At 40.0% G+C, this 22,708-nt stretch overlaps 1 protein-coding gene across 1 annotated transcript in view; it reads left to right on the forward strand.

The window, feature by feature from the left end:
- The window catches only part of ANO2 (anoctamin 2), a 195,485-nt gene that overhangs the window by 171,023 nt on the left and 1,754 nt on the right, over positions 1 to 22,708 (forward strand). The window contains exons 20-24 of the mRNA XM_059816887.1: positions 1,815 to 1,963; positions 13,074 to 13,226; positions 13,335 to 13,387; positions 15,358 to 15,539; positions 22,493 to 22,598. Coding sequence (XP_059672870.1) covers positions 1,815 to 1,963; positions 13,074 to 13,226; positions 13,335 to 13,387; positions 15,358 to 15,539; positions 22,493 to 22,598 — 643 coding nt within the window. The remainder of the gene's footprint in view (positions 1 to 1,814; positions 1,964 to 13,073; positions 13,227 to 13,334; positions 13,388 to 15,357; positions 15,540 to 22,492; positions 22,599 to 22,708) is intronic.

Below are 22,708 nucleotides of genomic sequence, written 5' to 3' on the forward strand. Positions count from 1 at the left end.
GTAAAATGTGGTCAAAATGCAAACCTCTGATACAACCACTTCTGATCTACGGGAGCTGGGAGACATAACTGATCTGTGTTTACTTAAGAAATGGTAGAAAACAGTTTTGCTTTTCTGCTTCAGAGGCAGTGAAAACTCACCAGCATAGCTGGTCTTGCAAGACGTATATTTTTCAGGTAGCAGAAATATTTCCTGACTGAAATTGGCAATTTCCAAGTCTCACCATAACAGTGGCTGTGTGCTAGCTCAGTGTTCCACCTTTATACACACTGTGGCATATATGAAGGAAAATTCAGAACCTCTGAAACTCTTATGAGAAGTCTCTGGAGGAAGATTATGTGGTTGTGCAAGTACATAAAGCATCTACCTCCTGGTGAAGTAAGTTTTTCAGGGTCTACATAGATCCGCATACTTTGCCTTATACAATATCGGTAAACACAGGGGAAAAAATTTCTCATGAAATATATATTTTTCACATGAGCATTCAATAAATGTTTCAATTTTGATGTTAGTAGTTACAGAATTCTATAGTTTCCAGTGGCTTAGGAATAAACCTGTAGAGAAGTTCCACTGAGTTCCAGTTCTTCCTCAGTGAGTTCCAGTATGGGCTGCGGAGTACTGAAGAGGCTGTTACTGCATATATCCCAAGTGACACTTTTTTAGCAATAATTTGTTACTGAATCCGAAGTGACTAAGGTAGGATTTCTGTTTGTGCGTGGTAGGAATGATACACCTCTCTGAGACCAAATTCTACTGCCCTTGCTGAGACTCTCTCATGCATCTGATTCTCTCTCCATTAGTTTGAACCCTGTTTGCACATTAGGTAGAAGAAAGGGAATTGAATTTTTCCAGGATGAAAGGCCATTAGTAAAATTAAGACATTGCTTATAATTAACATTTCATAGGTACATATTTTATTATTTTTATTAGTTGTAGCAACATTTCGTTAAAGAAAAGAGTGCTTCCTCTTTCAGGTTCCACAAGCAGCATCTTTTTTTGTCTGTTTAGATAAACTCAGGTATATATGCTTGTGACAAGAGAGCACTGGAACCTGAAGAGCTGCAGGTGTTTTCTGGTGGTCACAGGGCTGGCTTTAAGTCAATAATATTCATTTTTAGAGTCTTAAATGGCCTTGGACCTATCAGTATCTTAGAGACACTTCTTCTTTTGGTGCTGCAGATTCATTAGCAGAGGTGCTCATTTCCTTTTGCTTTGGCAGTTTTTCTGCTAAAATGTTCGTAAATCCACCAGGTTTAGGAATCAGTACGTTCTTGCATCCTCTTTGGTTGGCAATATGTCCGGTCATTTTGACCTTAAAAGTATACTGTATTGGAAGTTCCCAAGTTTCGTGGTGAGAGAAAAGTGCACCTGTGCTAGATATCTGGTATGAAGACATCACATAACCTTCTGGTATTTTGTTTGTTTCTTTCTTTCTTGAGGGAGAGGTGCCCAGTGTGTTGTTTTTGAGAGTATTACTTATTACTAATATTATTTAGGTCCGAGATGCTTGAGCTTCAGGAAGCTGTTCATTCAACATGTATCTAGAAAGGAATAATTACAAAGGACTGGGTTCAACTCCATTTTAACAGTGTGATGATGTTTTAACTTTCCTCTTGACATAGGAACACAGGAACTGCTGCCCCCAGTAGCCTGTCACCTGGCAATAAGCAGCATCAGAACTTCAGAGGATGGTGTAAACTAAGCCTATGGGGCACCAAAGTAACATGAGCCACATTTTGTGTTGCTGCGCAGAGACTTGGGCCATAACTTGTAGGGAAAAAAGAGTTGTTTCAATCCGAACTTTTGTTCCTCAGGAAGCTAAAGAAGCTCTTCAGGAAGCTGAAGGATGAAAGAACTGAGCCAAAGGAAATGGCCACCAACCAAGCAAAGGACCCTCAGCAATGGGATCTTGACTACATCTTGGAACCTTTCACTGGGCTGACTCCAGAATACATGGAAATGAGTACGTGTTCTGAATTCCCTTTCCCTTTCTGCAACAACCATAGTTTTACATAGGACCAATCACTGTGTATCATATGACTATATGTCATAACTTGGCATGGTAAAGGGGGAAAAAACCCAAAACACTTGTAGCTTTGCAGAAAGTGCATGCAAGACAGCAGGGCTATGAGACTACCACGTTACCAGCCTAGCAACAACGGTGAGTCCTACTATCAGTTAATACTTACACTGTGAAAGTCCAGTGTTGCCAGCTGAGAACAGTGCATAGAAACCATACAGCCACAGAATCACAGAACAGCTAAGGCTGGAAGGGACCTCTGAAGACCATCTCTGCTCAAAGCAGGGTCAGCTAGAGCAGGTTAGGTTGCTCAGGGACTTTTTCCAGTTGTCCAGTTGGGTCTACAACCTCTCTGTGCAACCTGTTCCAGTATTTGATCATCTTTACAGTAAAAAAGGTTTTTTTATGTTTAAATTGCATTTCCTATATTTCAGTTTGTGCCCATTGCCTCTTGTCCTTTCACTGGGCACTCTTGAGAAGAGTCTAGCTCTGTCTTCTTTAATCCACCCAAGAGGTATTTGAACACATTGGCAAGATCCCACTGAGCCTTCTCTTCCTGTGGTACAACAATCCCAGCTCTCTCAGCTTCTCCTTGTATGTCAAGTCCTCCAATCGCTTAATCATCTTAGTGGTTCTTCACTGGATTCACTGCAGTATGTCCGAGTCTTTCTTGTACTGGGGAGCACAGAACTGGAAAGAGCACTCCAGGTGTGGTCACAGTAGTGCTGTATTAGTTCATGACTGAATGTTACATGATATTGAATCACATACACAGCATTCCCAGCTATGCTTAAATTAAAATCCACACACATATACAGCAGGAAAGAACTTTCAGCCTATAAAAGCTTCTCGTTCAGCTGAAAGAGACAGTGGAATGGAGAATCTTTATTCCCATTTTACTCATGAAATGGGAATAACTGCTACAGCGCACAGGTATTGGGTTGGCCACACTTTCTAAGGAAATCTAGGGCACGCTTGGGAATTATTTCCCAGTCTCCCACCTTCCATACCAGTTCTTTAAACAGCACATTCTCTAGTTTTTTTAAAAGCATATGCATGCTTCCTCTGCATGCATCACCCTGCTGGAGTGACTGATGACACTAGTGGCATGCACTGCCAGACATTTGGTCATCTTTCAAACCCGTGTAAAGCAGGAGCAACTCTATTAAAGTCAATGGTATTCTAATTTTGTAAAGCTGGTGCCCGCCACGTGTATATCATCTACGTGTACATAGCGCTTGCTGTTTTTCACAATTACTTAAATTACTGCTAAACTATGATAGAGATGAGTACTTTTTCAAGGTTGCTCCACAGTTTGCTTTTCCACATTAGAGGCGATAAGTATGTTGGTGGAAACCCAGATGGAACTGGGAGCAAATCTTTCTTGAAGTGGCAAGATGCCACCAGTTATATATTTGGTAACCACACTGTCAGGGAGACAGCAGTTCCTCATTTCCACTAGGTGTGATCCAGAAGCTGGATCTGCTGCTTCACTGAAATACCTATCTCAAGATGCAATGTCTATCAGAGTGGAACTGTATGCGCTTTTTATTATCTGCAAGTGTGGATTGCTGACATCTTAGTGACTTAATCCATGATTTGCATATCATTAAATGACACTCTGATTTAGGATCTGAGGTCAGTGTGTCCACTGTAAGTCATTTGAGACGTAGCATTAGAGTGTTTTCTGCTATCTGGAAGTCAAGAGTCAAGAAAGAAACTTTAAAGCACTGAGTTTGTTCAAATAAAGTATAATTAATAATTCATTTTCATTTTAACATGTTTGGCACTGTGCCACTGTCCTCAGTAGTTATAATTTGGAAGTCTGGTCCCTTTGGCATCTTGATCGCATTTTGCTCAAGAGAAAATGTAACTCCGTCGTCCAAAGTTGTGCTGATACTTATAAAATGATGTTTGAAATTCTGAGTACAGTATCTGGCCTGTATAAATGGATACAGAGAGTAAATCCAACAAATAGGCACTTTTGGTATAATTCTGCTTTGTATGGAGTCCTCTGTTACCTCCTCTCAGCTTTCACTGAGATGGTTTGATCACATTCCTCTCCGTGCATCCGCTTACACTCATCCACTGCTCCAGCAGGAGCAGGACAAACACTGGGATAAAGGAGTACACTACAGATGAATTAGCTGAGGACAAATATTAAGCATCTAATAGAGAATTCCAAAGTGAAATATATACATGCCTTCTTTCTCATTCTAAAGTGTATTTGTTATAAACTCCAAGGAGTATCTCTATGACTCAACAGAACCCGGGAGGACAGAGATGCAAATAATCGCCAAATAGCTCAGTCTTTGGAGCCCTGGGACACAATCCAACCTCAGCTGTCCTCAGGGAAATGAACCTGAGAGGAAGTGGCACACAGGGATGCTAGGGAGTAAGAAAGAGGCCAGGCTCTTCACATCAGATGCAAACCAAAATTGCAGGGTACCCCTCAGCCCTGTAGCTGCCTCATGAGTAGACCCTGGAGAGGCAGGGGAGGAGAAAAGGGGGAATGGTATGGGTGGGGGAGGAGGAAGAAGAGAAATAATCTAGGCAAACCCAAGCTTTAGGGCATAAAAGTATTCAGGAGAGAACCACAGCTTGTCAATGGGCATGTTATCTAAAACCAGACATCTGTTAAATATTGTATGTGACAACTCCTGTTTTAACAAGCCACTATTCTCAAAACATCTGAAAGAGAACACATTTTATGACAAAAAAAGTGAATACTGTATATGATTTGCCTATATATATATAAATAGCTATATTTATAGATAAAATATATAATATATTTATAAAGGCATATATGGGTTTTTATATAGTGGTTGATTTATGTAAATATATAAATATGTCAGTGTATATGAGGTACTTTATATAATGGCAGATTTGGGGATCTCTTTTACGGATATGTTTGTGGATCTGACCCTTGCCCTCTGTGGTGTCATTAAGTTGACAAAAAGAAGCCCTCACACGCCATCATCTCCTTCTCAATTGTTTCAACTCACCTTAGGATCTGACTGTGTGTTGCAGCCTCTGCTACCTTATCCCCTCCTGCACATGATGCTACTTTGTTGAAAAATTCTCATTTAGGATTGATTTTTTCCATGCATTACTTCAGCCCAAGATGATTTTTCCTCCTGGAAACTTTAAGCAAACTTCTTTGCAATTTTTGAGTTAAACAACCGTGAAAAAATATAGACATTTCCCCTTGTAAACATTTTCATATGTTTTTATGCTCAGGCATAACTCAGAAATGTCTGCACTTTAACATCCAAACTTTGCTTGTTAGCTAGTTCTCTCTAGGGACAAGGGCCTTTAGTTATTGGTAATAAACAAACAGTATAAATACAACTGTTTATAAATATTTAATTTCTTGTCCTTGCACATCTGTGGTAGTTGATCTCATTCATTCTAGGAGCTAGAGCACGTGATCGGTTGCAGCATGAATGGCTAATTACAGCGAAAGCCACTGGCGGGGTAAGGAGGAGCCAGACTTCTTCCCAGTTATAATGGTCCAGAGACTGCTGAGTATGCTCTGGGATAACCAAGAAGTGTGGCTGACTGATACAGAAGCAGGATGGAGCCTTGAGTGCATTACGAACTAGAATCTCCCACTTTCCAAACATTATATACTGGTGCTTTCTCCTAATTGTAGTTGGACCTAATGCAGAGCATCTAGGTGTGGGAAAAAGCTCTTTCCACTCTGTTATCTCCCATAGCATCTGTGATGATGCCGTCACCCTGATTCAAGATGTTTGTGTAGGCGATCACCCTTGATTCGTTGATGAGGACACCACTTAGATGCAAAGGTCTGCCTTGTTGGAATAACTTGCAGTATCAGGGTCTCAGCTACTGATGTTATAAATCACTGGGCACTCAGCCTGTATTTTAGATTAGTCCCTTGTGCCGAGATGATAAACAATGTTGAGCGCCTCATCCTGCAGTCATTCAGGGATAATTAGATAGATGCCCTGCAAACGAATGAGTGAATTACTAATCTAAACATTTGTTTACAACAGGAGAATTAGCTTCTCAAGCGAAGAGAGTAACTCACTGAGCCTCGTGGTGTGCCACAGCGAGCTATGCCCTGCCCGTGCGATTCAAGACAAATGCGCAGCAAATGAAACCCAAGCTGCACCTCCCCAGCCCGCTTGTTGCCCCGGGTCCATACCACTGCACTCAGCTGTCAGATTCACTGCAGAGTGACTCGGACCACCCACGCCGAGAGGAAGCGCTTTGTGCAGCTCAGCGCTGAACCTGTCAGCTGGGATTGCTGTGAAGGGCATCAAGCTGGAATGGAGAGGCAAGAGGCAGTTACACAGCTTATTATACCTGTTTTTCTAAATTCGATTTGAGAGGGGGAGGGAAGGGAAACAATGCAGCGGGTGCAGAGGAAGCATTTTTTTTTTCCTGAATTGCTTAAAAAGGCAGAAAATGACTGGGATGTAAGAAGACATATGATGTTAAGAAGAGAGAAACCTGACTGCTGTTTCAGAACTTAGTTCTTAATTTTCACACCGATTTACTCAGGCAAGCTCCCACCGGTATCAGTGGCTATCTGCTCAACCAGGAATGAAGCAGTTGAATAAAAAACTGTAGACTGGGCTTACTGTAGCCTTTGGCTCCCCCCATCCATAAGATGATGGGGTTTCATGCAGAGACAGGCATGGACAGATTGTGTATCCATGTGTGACTATTCACTACAGGTTTGTCCTGCCAGGATCCTCCTACTTTTAAGGATGGGTGACATCTTTAAGACTACACAGAAAGCCTCTGACCAAGCTGAGGCTGTCGACTCCAGGTCTGCCGTTCGCTAGGCTGTACCCCAATCACAGGCAGTCCTTGCCTTCTGTACCCATATAGAGTTTCTTCTACTAATTTCTATCAAAAGGGTTGACATGTGCCCTTTCTGAAGGAAACCTGGAGCCTGGCCCGCTCCCCATGCAGCAACTCATATATCCTTTGTGTTCCCTTATGAATCAGGTTAGCCCTGGTGAGGCACCACTTGTCTGAGGGATAGTCTTTGGAGCAATGTCAGGATGCGTTTTGCAGTACGATACGCCACAGGTAAAGGAGTTTTTGGTGATAACTATCCCACTTCCATTTTGGAATGGTCATTTTAAAGATGCTGGGACTTCCTTTTACTCTGATTTATTATATCAGGAAACATGCAGCCTTGTAGCTGACAGGTTCTAGGAAGCTTTCTCATCATTTGGACTAGATGTCATGGGAGGGGGAATGACACTTTCTGCCGGCCTGTTGACTTCGCATCCCTCCTCCTCATTCATAAAGCCATGAATTTGCTGAGACCTCTCTCTGCCCCAGGAAGACATACCCAGAGAAGTAAGGCTACTTGTCATTTTACCTTTTTAGACAGGAAAGATGATATATCGAGGCTTTGGGCTAACAGCTTGTGACAATAGGATATTTCCTGGCCCTAAGTAAAGATTGAAGGATCTTCTCAAACCAAGGCTTTAAAAAGATCATGAAACAGGTAGCTAGGACAGAGTTGGGCAATATTAGGCAAAAATTTATTTGCTTTTCATAGATAAAATCTCCTATTCATAAACTGTAATGCAAGCTTTCTTGAAGAGTTGTGCTACAATAGTTCTGAATGATTGACGGAGAGTCAGCAGCTGCAGCATGGAAGCAAGACACTGGAGCAAATTCAGGGCAGCCAGTGGTAGGAATGATGGTTTCATGGATTCTGACTCTTGCACAAAGTTGTAATTTCAACCGTTATTAGTTATGAAAGTGACACATCAAACTAGGAGCAGGTCCAGCAAAGTCAAGTACATGACTTCGATGTAACATAGAGCAAGCATTTAATTCATGACTTGGATGTAACATAGAGCAAGCATCAAGACCAAGGCATTTAGTTTGAAGGTAAAAGCCGTACATAGATCTAAAAAAAAAAGAAAGCGTAAGAGGGTAAAACCCAAAGTCTACAAGTCAGGCAGACTTCCCTTGACTTCAGTGGCATTTTACAGATACCAGTGGTGTGGGAGGAAGAGGCCAACACTTCACCATGGCAGATAAACTCTTGTTTTCCTTTGGTGAAAGCTTTTGTGGGTCATTGCTTCAGTGAGCTGAACTCTGAATCTGATTTCAGTCAGCAGACTGTGCTGAACTTCTTTCTTGAACAAGCCTTGTCAGTCAATAGCATGTCTGCAAGCAGTTTTGATTTGCACCAGTGAAATTTCTGATGACTGTTTGTTTTGATACTATTAACTGATATATGTTTGTATTTCTTAGCAGACACTCTTAAGCAGAGACACTCTTAATGTTCCTGAGTGATCAGAAAATTTTGCTAAAGGAATCCTGAAACATAAATTGTCATTGTTAACATGTGTCAAATTTGTTATTAGCACTTTCTGTTTCTAAAACTGTGCAGTGACTTTTGACCCAGCCCAATATACCAGATCATATCCATTCCCAAAGTAGGTAGCATGTATAGCAATTTCCTCATCCAGCCGGTAGCAAGTTTGCAACATGTGTAACTAGCCTGCAGTGATAGGAGTCAGCAAGAAATTGGTGTTTAGAGTAGCAATAAATATTGCTAATGAAACAAACTTTATGAAATTGGCTCCAAAACCAGCAAAATGATGCATATGAACGTGTGAAATTTATACCACTACTGTTTTCTTGAGAAGAAACTGACAGCAGCAATGGCTTTCAGATTCTTATTTCATTCGGTCTTCCCTTCTCCAGTCTAACCCCTTTAAGAGTCCAAGGTTCATGTGGCTACTAATTGAAACCATTTTTTCTCAAAGAGAAACAGTAATAAAGGGTTTCATCATCCAACTTCTGTTAAAAATCAATGGCAAAACTCCCTTTTGAATTTTAAGAAGAAAATGAACCAATCCAATGTCTGTAGCTACCGACTACTGTAACGATTAATCTTAGGGGTTTGGAAGAATTTCCCCTGAAGCAGGAAAAGCCATCAAAAAGGCAATGTGTGAGGCAGCAAAAGAAAAAAAAAAAAAAGGAATCATTGACGAGAAACCTGCATTTTTCTATAATCTCTATAATGAGGATGGATTGGAAAATACCAACTCAGCCTGTTGTGTGTAGGCTTGTTGCATACATTTATTACCAAAAAGTAGTAAATTATACCTTTTCCTTAGTTTCTCAGCCAGGCTTGGCTGTATATTGAAAAGTTTCTTCTTAGGACTTGGAAAGTCGCTTAGCACAAGAGTGACTCTTCCATTGTTTACTTCCAGTAACACATGATCCTATGACAGATATTATTGATATAGAAGTAAGAAAAAAAGCAACAGAATCACAAACAATTACTTTCTCTTAGGTTAGGTTTTGATGTAAAAGATATTAGGGTTACTCATACTGGTCAGTGTGTAAATCTGGGAGAACCTGGGTGATATTCACTGTGGAAGGTTTTATCCTGGGGACTGATTCTGTATCCCTTACACAAGAACACTAGCCAGCACTCTCCAGATCCATAATTTAAAAAACCTCATCTGTGCTCTTAATCGTAATTTGGAGGCTTGAATTAGAGGGACAGCGTGTGCTCTGTCTTTCTTTGTTGGGGTCGGGTTCTGTTCAGGTCCTGTGCACAGAGGAACAGCTTCTACAAAAAGCGGACTTCTGAGAATCGCTGTGGTCTGAAAGACTTCTCTTGATGCTGTTTTTCTTTTATAGTTTTTGTCTCGCGGCCCAGCCAGCCTAAGCCTGGATGAGATGTTGCAGGTGTGGCATCAGGTGTTGAGGACCTCATGGGCTGGCCCTGAGGCCTTTGCCTCTTTCCTGCAGAAGTCAGACGGTAGAGGTGACTTGTCCTGGGCACCAATAGTATGTGGTTTGGGTTTTTTCGCCCATCAGAAATAGAATCTGTGTCAATGACAGCATATCTGGTCTCCTGCTTTGATGCCCCAGGAGAAGGCATTATTTCCCATGTCCTTGACTTCTCCTTATATACAACCTTCAATCATTTTTTCACTAGCTTGTGCCATGAGACTGGGTGATGGTCATCTCTGTTGTCTCCAGGCTGGCCTACCAGAAAATAGGAAAGCTATGAAAGAGGCTGGATGTCCGGAGGTCCAACTCCTAGCACAGGTCGTTTTAGCCTTTTACCTCAAAGCACAGACAACAATCACCCAAGTCAGGTAGGGCTCCTATGTGGGATCATAGAGTTGTACGTGAACACTAGAAGAGCTTTGTATGGAGACCCTGTGGCATAAGCGTGAACGTAAAAAGGGTATTCCAGGGTTGCCATCAAGTCCTCCAGCCAAAAATAGGATGTCTCAGCGTCAGCTGTCCTTGATGGAACAGTCTTTGTGACTGCCCTAAAAGTACGGTAAATGTTTCCACTGTGACTGGACAGGCATCCACAGAACTCCAGGATGCTGCAACGAGATTGCTTCTGGAACCTGAACTGTATGAAAGGGATTCTTCTCTTTTTAATCCATGCAGCTTTGTTGACATATTCGTTTCTACAAAAACCGACTGAACTAAACAAGTACCTTTCAATTGCCAAGGCTGTTCACAGACTGCTTGTTTTGAATGATTGTTTGCTAGTTTACTACACAAGACCGTCTAAATTATGGTGTGCTTGGTTTTGTTTTCGCGGTTTTTTTGCCTGCTTTTTGCATCATTCACACTTTCATAAAAAGGAGGCTAGAAGGTTGAAGAGATTTCAAGATGGCCACACAAACACTTCTGGCGTAGAGTTTTCTATGAAGACATATTCACACAATTGTCCAGAAGTCCTTTGCATACCTTAAACATTCTTTCATGAACTTGAAAAAAAATTAAACTGCATTTTCCCAGGCAATGAACAAAAGGGGCTGCAAACAACATCAAAGCAGATGCGCGTGTGGCTTATACTTAAAGCATTGCAAATATATCTTTTTTTTTTTTTTTTAACAGAATCCTCCCAGCTCTATTCCTGTTAAATTCACTTAAAACCAAATAAGGCATATTTTTGCGCTATGTATTTTTCTAAGCATTTAACAGGTTTTTTGGGACATTACTCTAACATCTGTTTTTATTTCCTTGTTAATTCCTTTTCCTGACTCTGAACATAAAATATTCAGGAAAGTATGATTTCAAGGATAAGATGTTTGTATCCTTTGAAAAAGCTCCATTTAGCGTTTGTTAGGATATACTCCTTATCTCAAAGCAGAACAGTAAGAATGAAAATCGAAAGGCTATATATGTAATACAGACATAATACTTTACTATGCAAATACATTGTCACCGAAAAGAGAAAAGCAGGAATGTCAGTCAGAAGACTTGCAGTCTGCACACAGAAAAGGATGCATGCAAGAGAAGATCCTGGAGAAAGCTGTTTTATCAGTTAGTTGTAGCCTGTTACAACAGTGCCTAAGGAAATTATTTTAAAGTAAACAGTTGTGCTATGTAAACCCCTGATTTTCACAAAAAGTGCAACAGATTCCTCCCATAGTGGAGAGAGAACTTACACGGGGATTTGCCAAAAAAGGAGCCACAATAAATAGGGCCTCATACACACCAACTCTTTTTCTGTGCTACTATTTATTTAATTCTGAAGTGTAAGTCAAAGTTAGATTTATTAGTTTAATCTTACTGGGATTATTGCCTTTACGTTTGGGCAGCATGCTTTTTGGTCTCTTTCCTCTTCTTCTACTGGGGTAATAAACCTCTCTCACTTCCCTGAAGTATTACTTTAAAATAATGTAGCATTTTTACAAGGAAATGATCCAGTCTCATGAGTAACATTCACCACGGATGCCTCCTGCTTTCCATGGAAGACACAGCCTTTTAGGCAGTTTGTTAATTCCTCAACACTTTGGAGGGGGGAAAAAAAAAAAAAAGCCAGCCCTTTTCAGACTTTAATTGTACTCAAACGAGATTTACCCAGATGAGGTAGATCCTGAAGTGCCACTGAAAGAAGGGGGAATTAAGGGTACTCTGCCCACCCAAAAACTGAAGCAGCTTGCTTGGAGGGACTTGGTTTTCTACTACATTGTTCCAAACATCTCTAGAGCGCTGAGGGTTGTCCAAAAAACACAGTTGTGTCAGCATTGTGCTTTTGCAGGATTATGTTGGTTCCTTAGCTGCTTAGAAGACAATTTGTTTGCACGAAGACAGGTCATCCTATGCTCTAGAAAAGGGGCATAAATCACTCAGAAAACAATGTGGTCTTTTTGTTTATATCATTATATTATGGGTGCTGAGCTGAACTCTGTGGTACTAGCAGTCTAGTACTGGGAACAAGATGATACAAAATACGCGATCCACTTCGAAGTGAGAGGGTTTTCGTTGGTTGGTTGGTTGGTTGGTTGGGTTTTTTGCCCTGTGGAAGAAGCCAGGCTTGTTAGTTGCCTATCTGTTCTATCAAGCATGGAGAAGTCAGGATGTCTGTGCTTCATTGAAATACTACTTGTTCTTTAGGACCGGTGGAGTAATGCTTTCTTTCTCCCAAACTACTTTACCCTAATTGCAAACCCAGCAAAAAAAAAGTGACAATAGCATTCTCCTTTGCTAGGACTTAAAGAGGAAGATTTCTAACTTTGGAGGATGTCAGTGACATAAGGAGGGATGAAAATCCTATACAACATCACAGGCTCATGCATCCACAAAGATGATACTTACTCTGTTCCTGCTCTTGACAGCTTACCACTGAGTTTTCCAAAGGAAGCTGGGAAGAAACAGTGACACCTTGTAGATTTTCTCCTCTTGCTTGCTTGTGTATCATTTTACTTACATGCAAAAGGACAGGGAAGAACAGCACGGTCTTAATCAGTTAATTCTGTATAAATGCAGAAGAATACACCCCAAGCCCTCTAACCTTTATTAAATTTATTATTTACTTTGGCTTATGCTTGTGGTAGAGACTAGAAACGTTATTAGAAACATTCATAAAGCATAGTGACAAACCTTTCTCTCTTTCATAGCCTTGCTTTGTGATATTTATTACTGGGACCAAATTGTGAAGTGGAGTTTTATGGGTTTTGTAACACACAAAGCTCATCAACAATTTGCTGTCAGCTGCATTTACCAGCTCCTTTCAGAAGATATAAAAAAAAAAACCCATTGCATATTTCTCTTCCAGTTATCCAGTTTGGCTTTGTCACACTCTTTGTTGCCTCCTTTCCTCTGGCACCTCTCTTTGCTCTTCTGAACAACATCATAGAAGTCCGGCTTGATGCAAAAAAGTTTGTTACTGAACTGAGGAGGCCAGACACAGTAAGAGCAAAAGATATAGGTAAGTAATGAAAAAACATTACAGTGAAGATAGATAGCACCAAAAATTCAGTAAGGAAGAAGAAAAATGATGGTAAATTCATTAATAAGTTCTGTTTTTCACTTACAGGAATTTGGTATAACATTTTGAGTGGTATTGGAAAGCTTTCAGTTATCATTAATGTAAGTATTTGGTTACGCCAGTTTCTAACCATGATCTTGGGAGCTTATATTGTCCCTCCAACATAATTTAAAAGCAAAGTCTAATTTTGTCAATTGCTATAAAATACAATAAAATCTAAATTATCCAGTTCATTCTTGTGGAAATGTAAACCATGATTTCATTACAAATGAGGTGACCATTCACTCATATCATTCTCTCTATCCTTGTCTTAGGTAGGACAGGAAGACTAATTTGTGTAAGAACTACCAGTAAAGGAGGTGTAAGCAGGCAACACTCCAGATAATTGACAAAGATCTACTTCTCATTCATATCCATGCCTTTTTCTGTTACTCTGCTAGTACAACTCTTGGTATGAATAAAAAGGGTGTAGATACAACATCCTAGATTCTAGGAGCAGAAAGTCCTTATCTAGATAGCATTAGCATTTGTTCTGATATATACAGGCATGGTTATATCCCTAAACACCATTTCTCCTACAAAGTAAGTATTTCTGTAAGAGTAGCTTTTTTGGTTTGTGTTGGGTTACGCATTCCCCAAGTTACAAAATCTTAATGGAAAACCACATTCTTTCATAGAACAAGAATGATTACGTGAACACAATGTGTGTCTGGTATGCAGATATATTATGTGTATTGTTCTACGTGTATTCCTTAAGGAAAGTTTTTCTGTATATGCTTTAAGATAAAAAAGACTCATGCTCTAGGATTTTAATCATAATACTATCTAGTGGGTTTTTGACCCACAGATCATAGAAAGATAGACTCATTTAGGTTGGAAAAGACCTTTAGGATCATTGAGTCCAACTGTAAAATATTAAAGGTATCAAAGCACTTTAGAAAGGCAGATGATTGTCACTACTGAAGGGGAAACTTGTGCGGAGGTGTTATGCAATTTATCTAGTACAACAGCTTCCAGCACAACAGCACTCTGTAGCAGTTTGTAAGCTATCGTTACAACTGGGAGAACTATCATGCCTCCAGAGAAGCAGTCTTGTTTGACTTGGGTGGAGCATTGTTCACTAATGGCTCGGCAGTTTCCAGGATTTAAGGTAGGAAATCTGTGCAGCCCTGCACATACCCATAATTTTGCTGTCAGGCATAGATTTCAGGTTTCCAGTACCGATCTGTGCTGGATGAGGACAACTCTGCAGCCTCTCAGTTTTATCTGAATACACTTTGCAGATTTATGATCCTTGGTTATTTTCTGCGTCAAACAAACTCTGAACATTTTTATTTCCTGGGGATTCCATTAAAATACAGTTAGCTACTTTTTGTTGACAGAAATGTAAATATGTGCATACCCAATTTTAAAAAATACTGAATGCCAAGTTCTGTTTCTCCATCTGAATAATATTGATGCAGAAGAACTATTTAGCAAAATGTACATTTAAATTCTTGAATTTAAATTAATGAATTGTTATATATATGATCTAGACACTTCTGTGTGTGATTCACTTTTCTGATTTCACAATTATACCAGTTTTATACCAGCATGAGATCCACCGATGTAAATCCTGATGCAGAGGGGAAAATGGAGGATGACTACCTTACACTCGACTAGTTTATCTCAGATAACACTGTGCAACTACACTACATTATACTCCAAATTATACCAGCTAGCTATTATGTCTTGCTGTAATTTTTTAAAAACTAGTGATAAATCATCCCTGGAGCCAGGGATGGAAAGAGTTGGAGAAACATACAGTACATTAACTGCTTTTGCTACTCTGTGCTCTAAGAAATATTCCACTTTCCTAACTACAACCTTGCCCTGGAGATACAGAGCAGGTTACTGTGCATTTATATAAGTATATGTTCTGTACCAGCTCTGGCCATTTAACTCTCACTTCATCACCGCTATAAACTTACTTGAATGTGAAAATTATCACCTGAATTACCTTAATTTGAAACACGTTAGACATAGATTCATGACGCTGTTGTTTGGTTCTTTTTTTTTTTTGGTCTCTCAGGCTTTTGTAATTGCTGTCACATCTGATTTCATTCCACGCCTTATGTATCAATATGCATACAGTCAAAATGGAACCATGCATGGCTTCATCAATCACACGCTCTCATACTTCAATGTCAGTCATCTCAAGGCTGGAACACAGCCAGAAAACTCCCTGTTTGCACAGGATGTTTTATTCTGCAGGTAAAGTACTTCTAATGACAGTTTGCATAGTCAAAGTAATTTCTTTGGGTCTTCTGTCAGACAAAATTTTTCCAAGTGGGAACTGGTAATATTTGTGCCTTTAAAAAGGTGGTTTTAGGAGTACAGCTTTTAGAGTATTCTCACTATGTTAGAAGGTTCTTAGAAGGGTTTTTCCAGTGCATAAAAAGGCAAAATAAACAATTTAGGCAGACTTACTCAAATAAAAAAAAAATCCTTTCTTTATTGAAAGACATAACTTTCATTAAAAACAATGAGTTTCTAAAATGGACACCCACCAATTAGAAACAGGCTTTCTGTTTCTTTATTAAGTTCAGTGTTTACTTGATGAGATCTGAGTTTTCAATATATTCTGCCCATCTTTAAAACCTGCACCATTCCCCATCTACATGTCTTATATTTCAGATTCACCTTTTCAGACTGGGGAAACAAGGCTCGACTTCCTTTAAAATAGGTCCAAAATGTCTAGTCCACTGCTCCCATAGTGCAGATACCAATCGAGTAGTTCCAGTTTACATGAGAAATCACTAACATTGTTCGAGGCCCTCAAAGTAACCTTGCTTTTTTTATAAAAATATGCTGAAATTCAAAGATCTGTTTTAAGGCAGTACAACCCAAGGCTGTTCCAAACTGAGCTCCTCAGGTCAGTGCTATATTCAACAGCCTGCCTCACCTTCCTTTTGGACAGCTTGCTTAGCCTCTGCAATGCCAAGAAATCATCACAAAACTTGCTCTTCCATTTTCTTTGGAAGGAGAGCTTTCATTTATATGTTTTTTACTACACACAGGTCTTTAATTGGCCTCCCTTGTTTTGATGCACAATGTATTTGCATATGTTTGCTGTCTTTTTCTGATGCGTGGCAAGGTTTTTGAATCTACTACTCCCGATAGTTCCCATCTGAACCTGTCCTGGTTCTAAAACTAGTTTCACCTCTGTCTTTCCCAGTCTCCTTTCTCAAACTCAGGTCTTTTGCTCTCATGCTTTCATTGTGTGGTTTTACTCTGAGATCAAATTTTGAGTAAGGTGCCAAAGGTGGGATTCCTGAACTCTATCACCATATTCTCTCAGCATCAGCATCAAAGCAAGGGCACAAAATCAGTTACCAAGCAGAGCAGAACGATGAGACCAACCTTACAGGTGACATTCACATGCCATTTAGCATCAGGTCGGCTTTTTCTTGCAATACTGGTTTATTGAATACTCCAATGCTGGCAGAAATTACTGTACGTAATATTGTAGATATTGTAAATATGAAGTAGTGTTTTCTGGTTAGAGGTTCAGACTGCTTTCTTCTTTCCTCCCATTTACTTGAATTTATTGTCCTTGATAAATCTCTATTCAAAATACAGACAGATTTCTTCATTTTTTGTTCCAATGATCCCTACACTCCCGCGTATCTGACATTCAGAGTTTCTTAAAGAAATTGTATTTACAGAGTAGATAGAGATAGCTAAGGCAGCTAGAAATTTTTTACAGGGTTACCGTTAAGTTTTGGCTATTAGTTTCTTCTATAAATCTGCAAGAGCAGCTCTCAGCATGACATAGAAGGCTTGTAACTAAAGCCACTTAGGATGCACATTTTTGTCCTACTGAAATCTTTGTTTTCATGTTAAAGTTGGGGAGAGAAAATATTTCAAATAAATCAAACATTTTGATTTCAAAAAAACCAAAGACAAACAAAAAATTAAATTATTTTTAAATATTTCCTAATTTTACAAATAAATTCATTTAGAAACAAGCAGCTACTTAAAAACAAAGGAAGAAATTAACGTTGTAATTATGCTTCTAACAGGTGCTGTAAATTGCCCTTCAGAATGTTCACTTGTTTTCACTGGTTATTTAAGGGATCGTATTCTAGCGAGGTTCCTGAAGTAGCCAAAAGGCTCCCCTTGCTTCTAAATGACTGCCCATTTCTAAATGTAGACTACATACCTATCTCCCACGAAATCAGGGCTTTTTTCCATTCTGATTTTATTAGCGAATAAGAGGTTTTGCTCAAATAGCTTGAGAAGGGATAGATGGAAGTTCTTCGATGAGGCTTACAAATCAGTACTCAGAGAATATATTAAATATCGTAATGTAATCATTTTCAAGAAACAAGTCTTAAAGTTGGCATTATTCAATGCATTTTGCACAAGTTTATCTCCTGCTCCTGCGCAAGCAAACTTTGTCCATACTTAGGATCCTGCTGATTTTAAGCAGAGTGTTTATCTCACCCAGCTATAACCCACAAAAATTACGCATCTCCGTTACTTCACTGGAGGCAGAGTAAATGCAGAGGGAAATCTGGCCCTCTAACTCCGGCACTGCTCTTGGGATTGCCTTTGGGACATACCTACCTTCTTACCTTAACCACAATGGAGGCTAGATGAGTGCATAGAAAAGACTCCTGACTTTTAAGCAGGTAAAGAGAGAGCATGTCATGTCCCGGTGTCAGGAACTTTGTTGAAGGAATCTCTGCTGCCTCTTGGGAGGCAGGTCAGATGAGAGTTGAGGGCAGACAGAAAGGAAAAAATAGCTCTCCAGTACTTAAAGCTGCATGCTGTGCCCTACTTGCTGCTTTGCTGGTGGCAGACAGGGTAAAGAACCGTAAACCCGAGGCCTGTCTTCTTTCTTTTCTTAAAATGTGGTTCCCTGTGAGCTCTGCTATTCCCCATTTCAATATGTTGCTGGGAGTTACTTCTTAGTATAATGTTATGTGTGAGATTATGCAGCATCTCCGTACTTTCTGATAGACTTGTATGTCTGTGAAATGCTTTTCTGCTCTCACAGAATCACAGAATCAGAGAATCACTAAGGTTGGAAAAGACCTGTAAGATCATCAAGTCCAACCACCAACCCAACACCACCATGCCCACTAAACTATGTCCCGCAGTGCCATTTCCACATGTTCCTTGAACATGTGTGAACATCTCAGTTCCTAGCGCTTTTTAACTTGTATCCCCAAATTAGCCTGTGTTTTCCTCCAACAAGCATCTCGAACCATTCGGAACTCCCTCTTCACTGTGACTTTGCTACTTTCACTTTGCTACTGTTTACCTGGTCTCAGTCACTGGCCTCTGTTTATGGTGTGTGACTGCCAGTGTATTTGGAAACGTGTGCATTAACAATGGTGATGAAATGCACTCCTCAGATGAGCATGGATTCAACAGAGCCAAAACACAGGGAGAAGGGAACAATCCACACTAGGTATAAAAGTGATACCCACCTGCCACTGAGAAAAAAAAAATAAAAAATTGATTGCAAGCAAGGAGCATATATCAAATGTTTGACCATGTACTAGTCTGAGTGAGAAACAACTATGAGAGCACTTCTGTTCCATTATGAGGAAATAATTAGGAAAAGATGTCAGCATCTACATTCACTGTTTCTTGTTACCACCCGCCTCATTTGAATCTTATCAAAATCACAGCTTTGGCCAGAACTATCACTGTGATAAAACATGGGGTATCTAGCTTGTGTCCCAAGAGACAAGCAACAAACACTGTCCCTTAAGCTGGAACGAAGATCTGCTTTTCTGTTTCTGGCAAATATGTTGGGAACAAGCTGACCTCTCTTATTCTTAGATTTCTGTGACCTCTGGAGATAAATGTGGTAACAATAAGTTTGCATTTTGCTCCTTACAGGCATTGCCAGAGATTAAGGTATCTTAAAAATAACCATAACAAGCCAGAAACAACTCTCCCACCGAACATCCAGATACATTCTTTGAATATTTTGAGCAGCGTTTTCTACAATGTTGTGAACTCTTTGACACTGCTTCCAAACAAACATTGCTGTAACGCCATTCTGATGCATACCATTGGTTGTAATGATTTTTTTCAGAGCAAAACGGCATTTGTGTAGCTGAAAACAAATTAAGAGCAAACCTTGCTAAGTTCTGTGACGTTTTTATTGGTTTAGCCCTTTTAATCTTTATAATCTGGTATGATAATGGAGTACCTGAAAGCATGCTGATCACACCAAAAAGAAAGCAGCAGATAGGGAGTCATTAAAGGGACTTTTCCCTTAACACAAGTCTGCTCCAGTGTTCAGCAAATCTATAAGTGTCTTTGAATGAATTAATTTTCTTAATGCCCTGGGATTCATCTCATCTACTCCCGATGATCAGTGGTGGATTCTAAAATTTTTCCCTGAACAATTCTTGTACACTCCCGCATTGCTGAAGCACTACTTTCTTGTGATTAGGTCATGTTTCATGTTTTCATCAATTTCTTGTCAAAGACCAGCTGAAAAAACAAAATTAAACAGATTCGCAGTTCCACCTACACACACATTTTGACTTTTTCTACCAGTCTCTCTTTATCCCTACACAATACACTTTAAAAATATATTTCTCTTAGCTCTGCCTGCAGTTCAGTTTTGTCTAAGTCTTGCCTGGTCCTCTCCATCCATTCTCACTTCCCCAACATACCTCTACTCTCAGTGTGCATTTTTCTTTTTTCACCTCAGAACTTTTCTGTGCTCTAATTCTTAAACCACCTTGACTACTTCATATTCTTGTCCTTTTTCAGTGGAATTAGAGTTGTTTGCTATTTTTTAAACACAATAGTCTTTGGAGCACCAGTTGTTTGCTCTTCCTAACATACCTGCTGAAACAATTTTTTTTAAGAATGAAGAACTGAAGAGGTGAGGGAAAAGATGGACTTTTTCTAAAAGAAACTACCTGTAGAATATAGCGGTTAGAAAAGGCCTGGGTTGCTGCACTTCGAAGTCCCATGTGTCATGGAATAATTAAAAAGGGAGGTGGGGAGGAGGCCTGGCTACCTTGCCTGTAGCTTTAACAACATCTCCCTTCACCATAAATCATTTGCTAGTGTTCTGTTGAATGTAGATTCAGGCATCATAAGCAGTGAAATTTCCAGCTAAGCCAGGAGAAATGTCCATGGGGTCGGATGTCCTGCAACACTTACCTAGTTTGTGAAGCTCAGAGTACATTAAATGGAAAACCCACCACAGTTGGTGACCCTTGCAGGTGAACCTGGGCTCTGTTTCAAGACTGGGATTGATTTATAGCGCTAGGCAAAATCCACAACAAACTCAGTGGTTTTCCTTGGCTTCGATGTTCAAGCAGATTAAACGCAAGGGAACTGATTCCGGCCCTCGCTGCAGCTCTTGTGCACAGATTTGAGCAATGTGCAGGAGTCCACCTTGTACAGAAAGGTACTAGAGGGGGAATCTCACACTGCAGGCACAGCATAGGACCAAACAGGAGTCCCGTGTAAGGCAGGATGGAGAGCTCGGCTGCTGTGTACGCACCGCTGAACAAAACAAATGATCCAGGGTCTAACACAGCCCAGGTAGTGCTTCCATAAATTAATACAGTCCACAATTTAAAGCTGTTTTCTCCTCCTCTCCCTCTTCCCTCTCCCAATCGTGGGTTGTACCTTGTGTCCTTTGTCTTCAGAAGGTGCAGCACAGAATTAGATCCAGCATTTCAGACTGAATTTCTTGGGGGGGTGGACGGGATGTAGGGGGTGTGTGGATTGTAAATGTATAATTTAACATGCAAAACCATGTGGATAGAACCTGAAGGTAATTTTGGTAAGCGCACCTGCAAACTGAAGCTGACAGATTTTATATATGAACCTTCTCCATTATCCCCCGATGGAGGCTTTTCCACAGTCTAATGAATCTTACTGTCAGGAAGGGTTTTGTGGTATTCAAAACAGATTTTCCCTTTCTTAATTTCATCCCATTACTCCTAGTCAAATGCTGTGAACAGCACTAAATTATCCCTTTCAGTCCTAAGGGCACAATTTGTGCATGGTTATCATGTCCAACTGTGGCTGTTACTTACCAAATTGGAGCAATACATGTGCTCTTCTTTCATCTTTTCTGGTGAGTCAGTCTCTTCAATTCTCCTCCTGGATTGTTTTGCTGAACTGCCTTCAATTTGTTGCTATCTTTTTCTTTTTCTCCCCCCCCCCCCCCCGCCTTTTTTTTCCTCTGAAATCCACACAGCTGAATGGCTGAATGCAGCATTCCAGGTGTGGCTTTACCTGAGCTGTTCAGAGAAGGGCTAATACCCCCCAGCAGCATCGTGCCTTTTGTTTATACACCCACAAGTCATACTGTCCGGCTGCCATATTTCAAACTTGTGCTAACTTGCTGGCCGCTGTAAGCTCCAGGCTATTTTCATTGCATTTTCTTTCAAACGCTATCCTTTCAAAGATCCTTCAATTGTTTTATTTTTAATTATTTTCCATTTCCCCAGATTATTCTCATTGTGTTTCCTGTCTGTATGTCTTATTGCTTTCTGTGTTTCCTGCTATTTCCAAAACTTTCCAATTTAGGAGCATCTGTGACTTTTATTAGCCTGTTTTTTACTTCCAAATGATTGATGATAATACTAAAAGCATCAGTCTTTACACCAAACCACTAAGGCTCTGTTTTATCCTGTCTAAGGCTAGACAGTTAATTTCGGAAGTGCCTTTCCCATTGCTCCCTCTGTTGTTAATGCAAAGAACGGAACCACCAAAGTGTGAGTCAGATTTTACGTGGGCTGAATTATTCCCTAAATTAATCAAGGTTTAGGTGAGATGAATGCAGGCTTGTCTCCTTTAGTCTGAAAATGCCTTGGGCTATCTCTATGCTTTAATTTCAACGCTTTATTCCCTGTACACTGAGATCATTTGAACATCAACCAACAAAAGGGGACATTTGTAAATCCTGGAAAATCTGGACATTTCCAACATTAGAACAACGTTCTGATTTTGGTTACAACTGTGAAAACCAGACTAAGCTTGATAAATTCAGTGGAGATAGTCCAGCTCTAATTCTGGAGTTGTGTTTCATAATAGAGGTTGAAGTAGGAACATCTGGAGGATTTGATTCTTTAGGTTTTGTGATTGGAAAATCATGTTAATCAAGGCAATTGGTGCAGGAGGAGATTGCTGAAACTGTGTGATAATTAAGCTGTCTCCATCGACAGGTTCAAAGACTACAGAGAACCACCTTGGTCCCAAAATCAGTATGAGTTTTCTAAACAGTACTGGGCGGTCTTATCTGCTCGCTTGGCTTTTGTTATTCTATTTCAGGTAAGTCTGTTGAGTTGCTGCAATTTCAGTCACGGAAATATCATAACAAATGGATTGAAATGCATATGCCAAAGAAGCCCATGTCCAGTAGAGCTTTTCTCTTTGCAAAT

The sequence above is a fragment of the Gavia stellata genome, chromosome 4, assembly GCF_030936135.1.
Source record: "Gavia stellata isolate bGavSte3 chromosome 4, bGavSte3.hap2, whole genome shotgun sequence".
Lineage (NCBI taxonomy): Eukaryota > Metazoa > Chordata > Aves > Gaviiformes > Gaviidae > Gavia > Gavia stellata.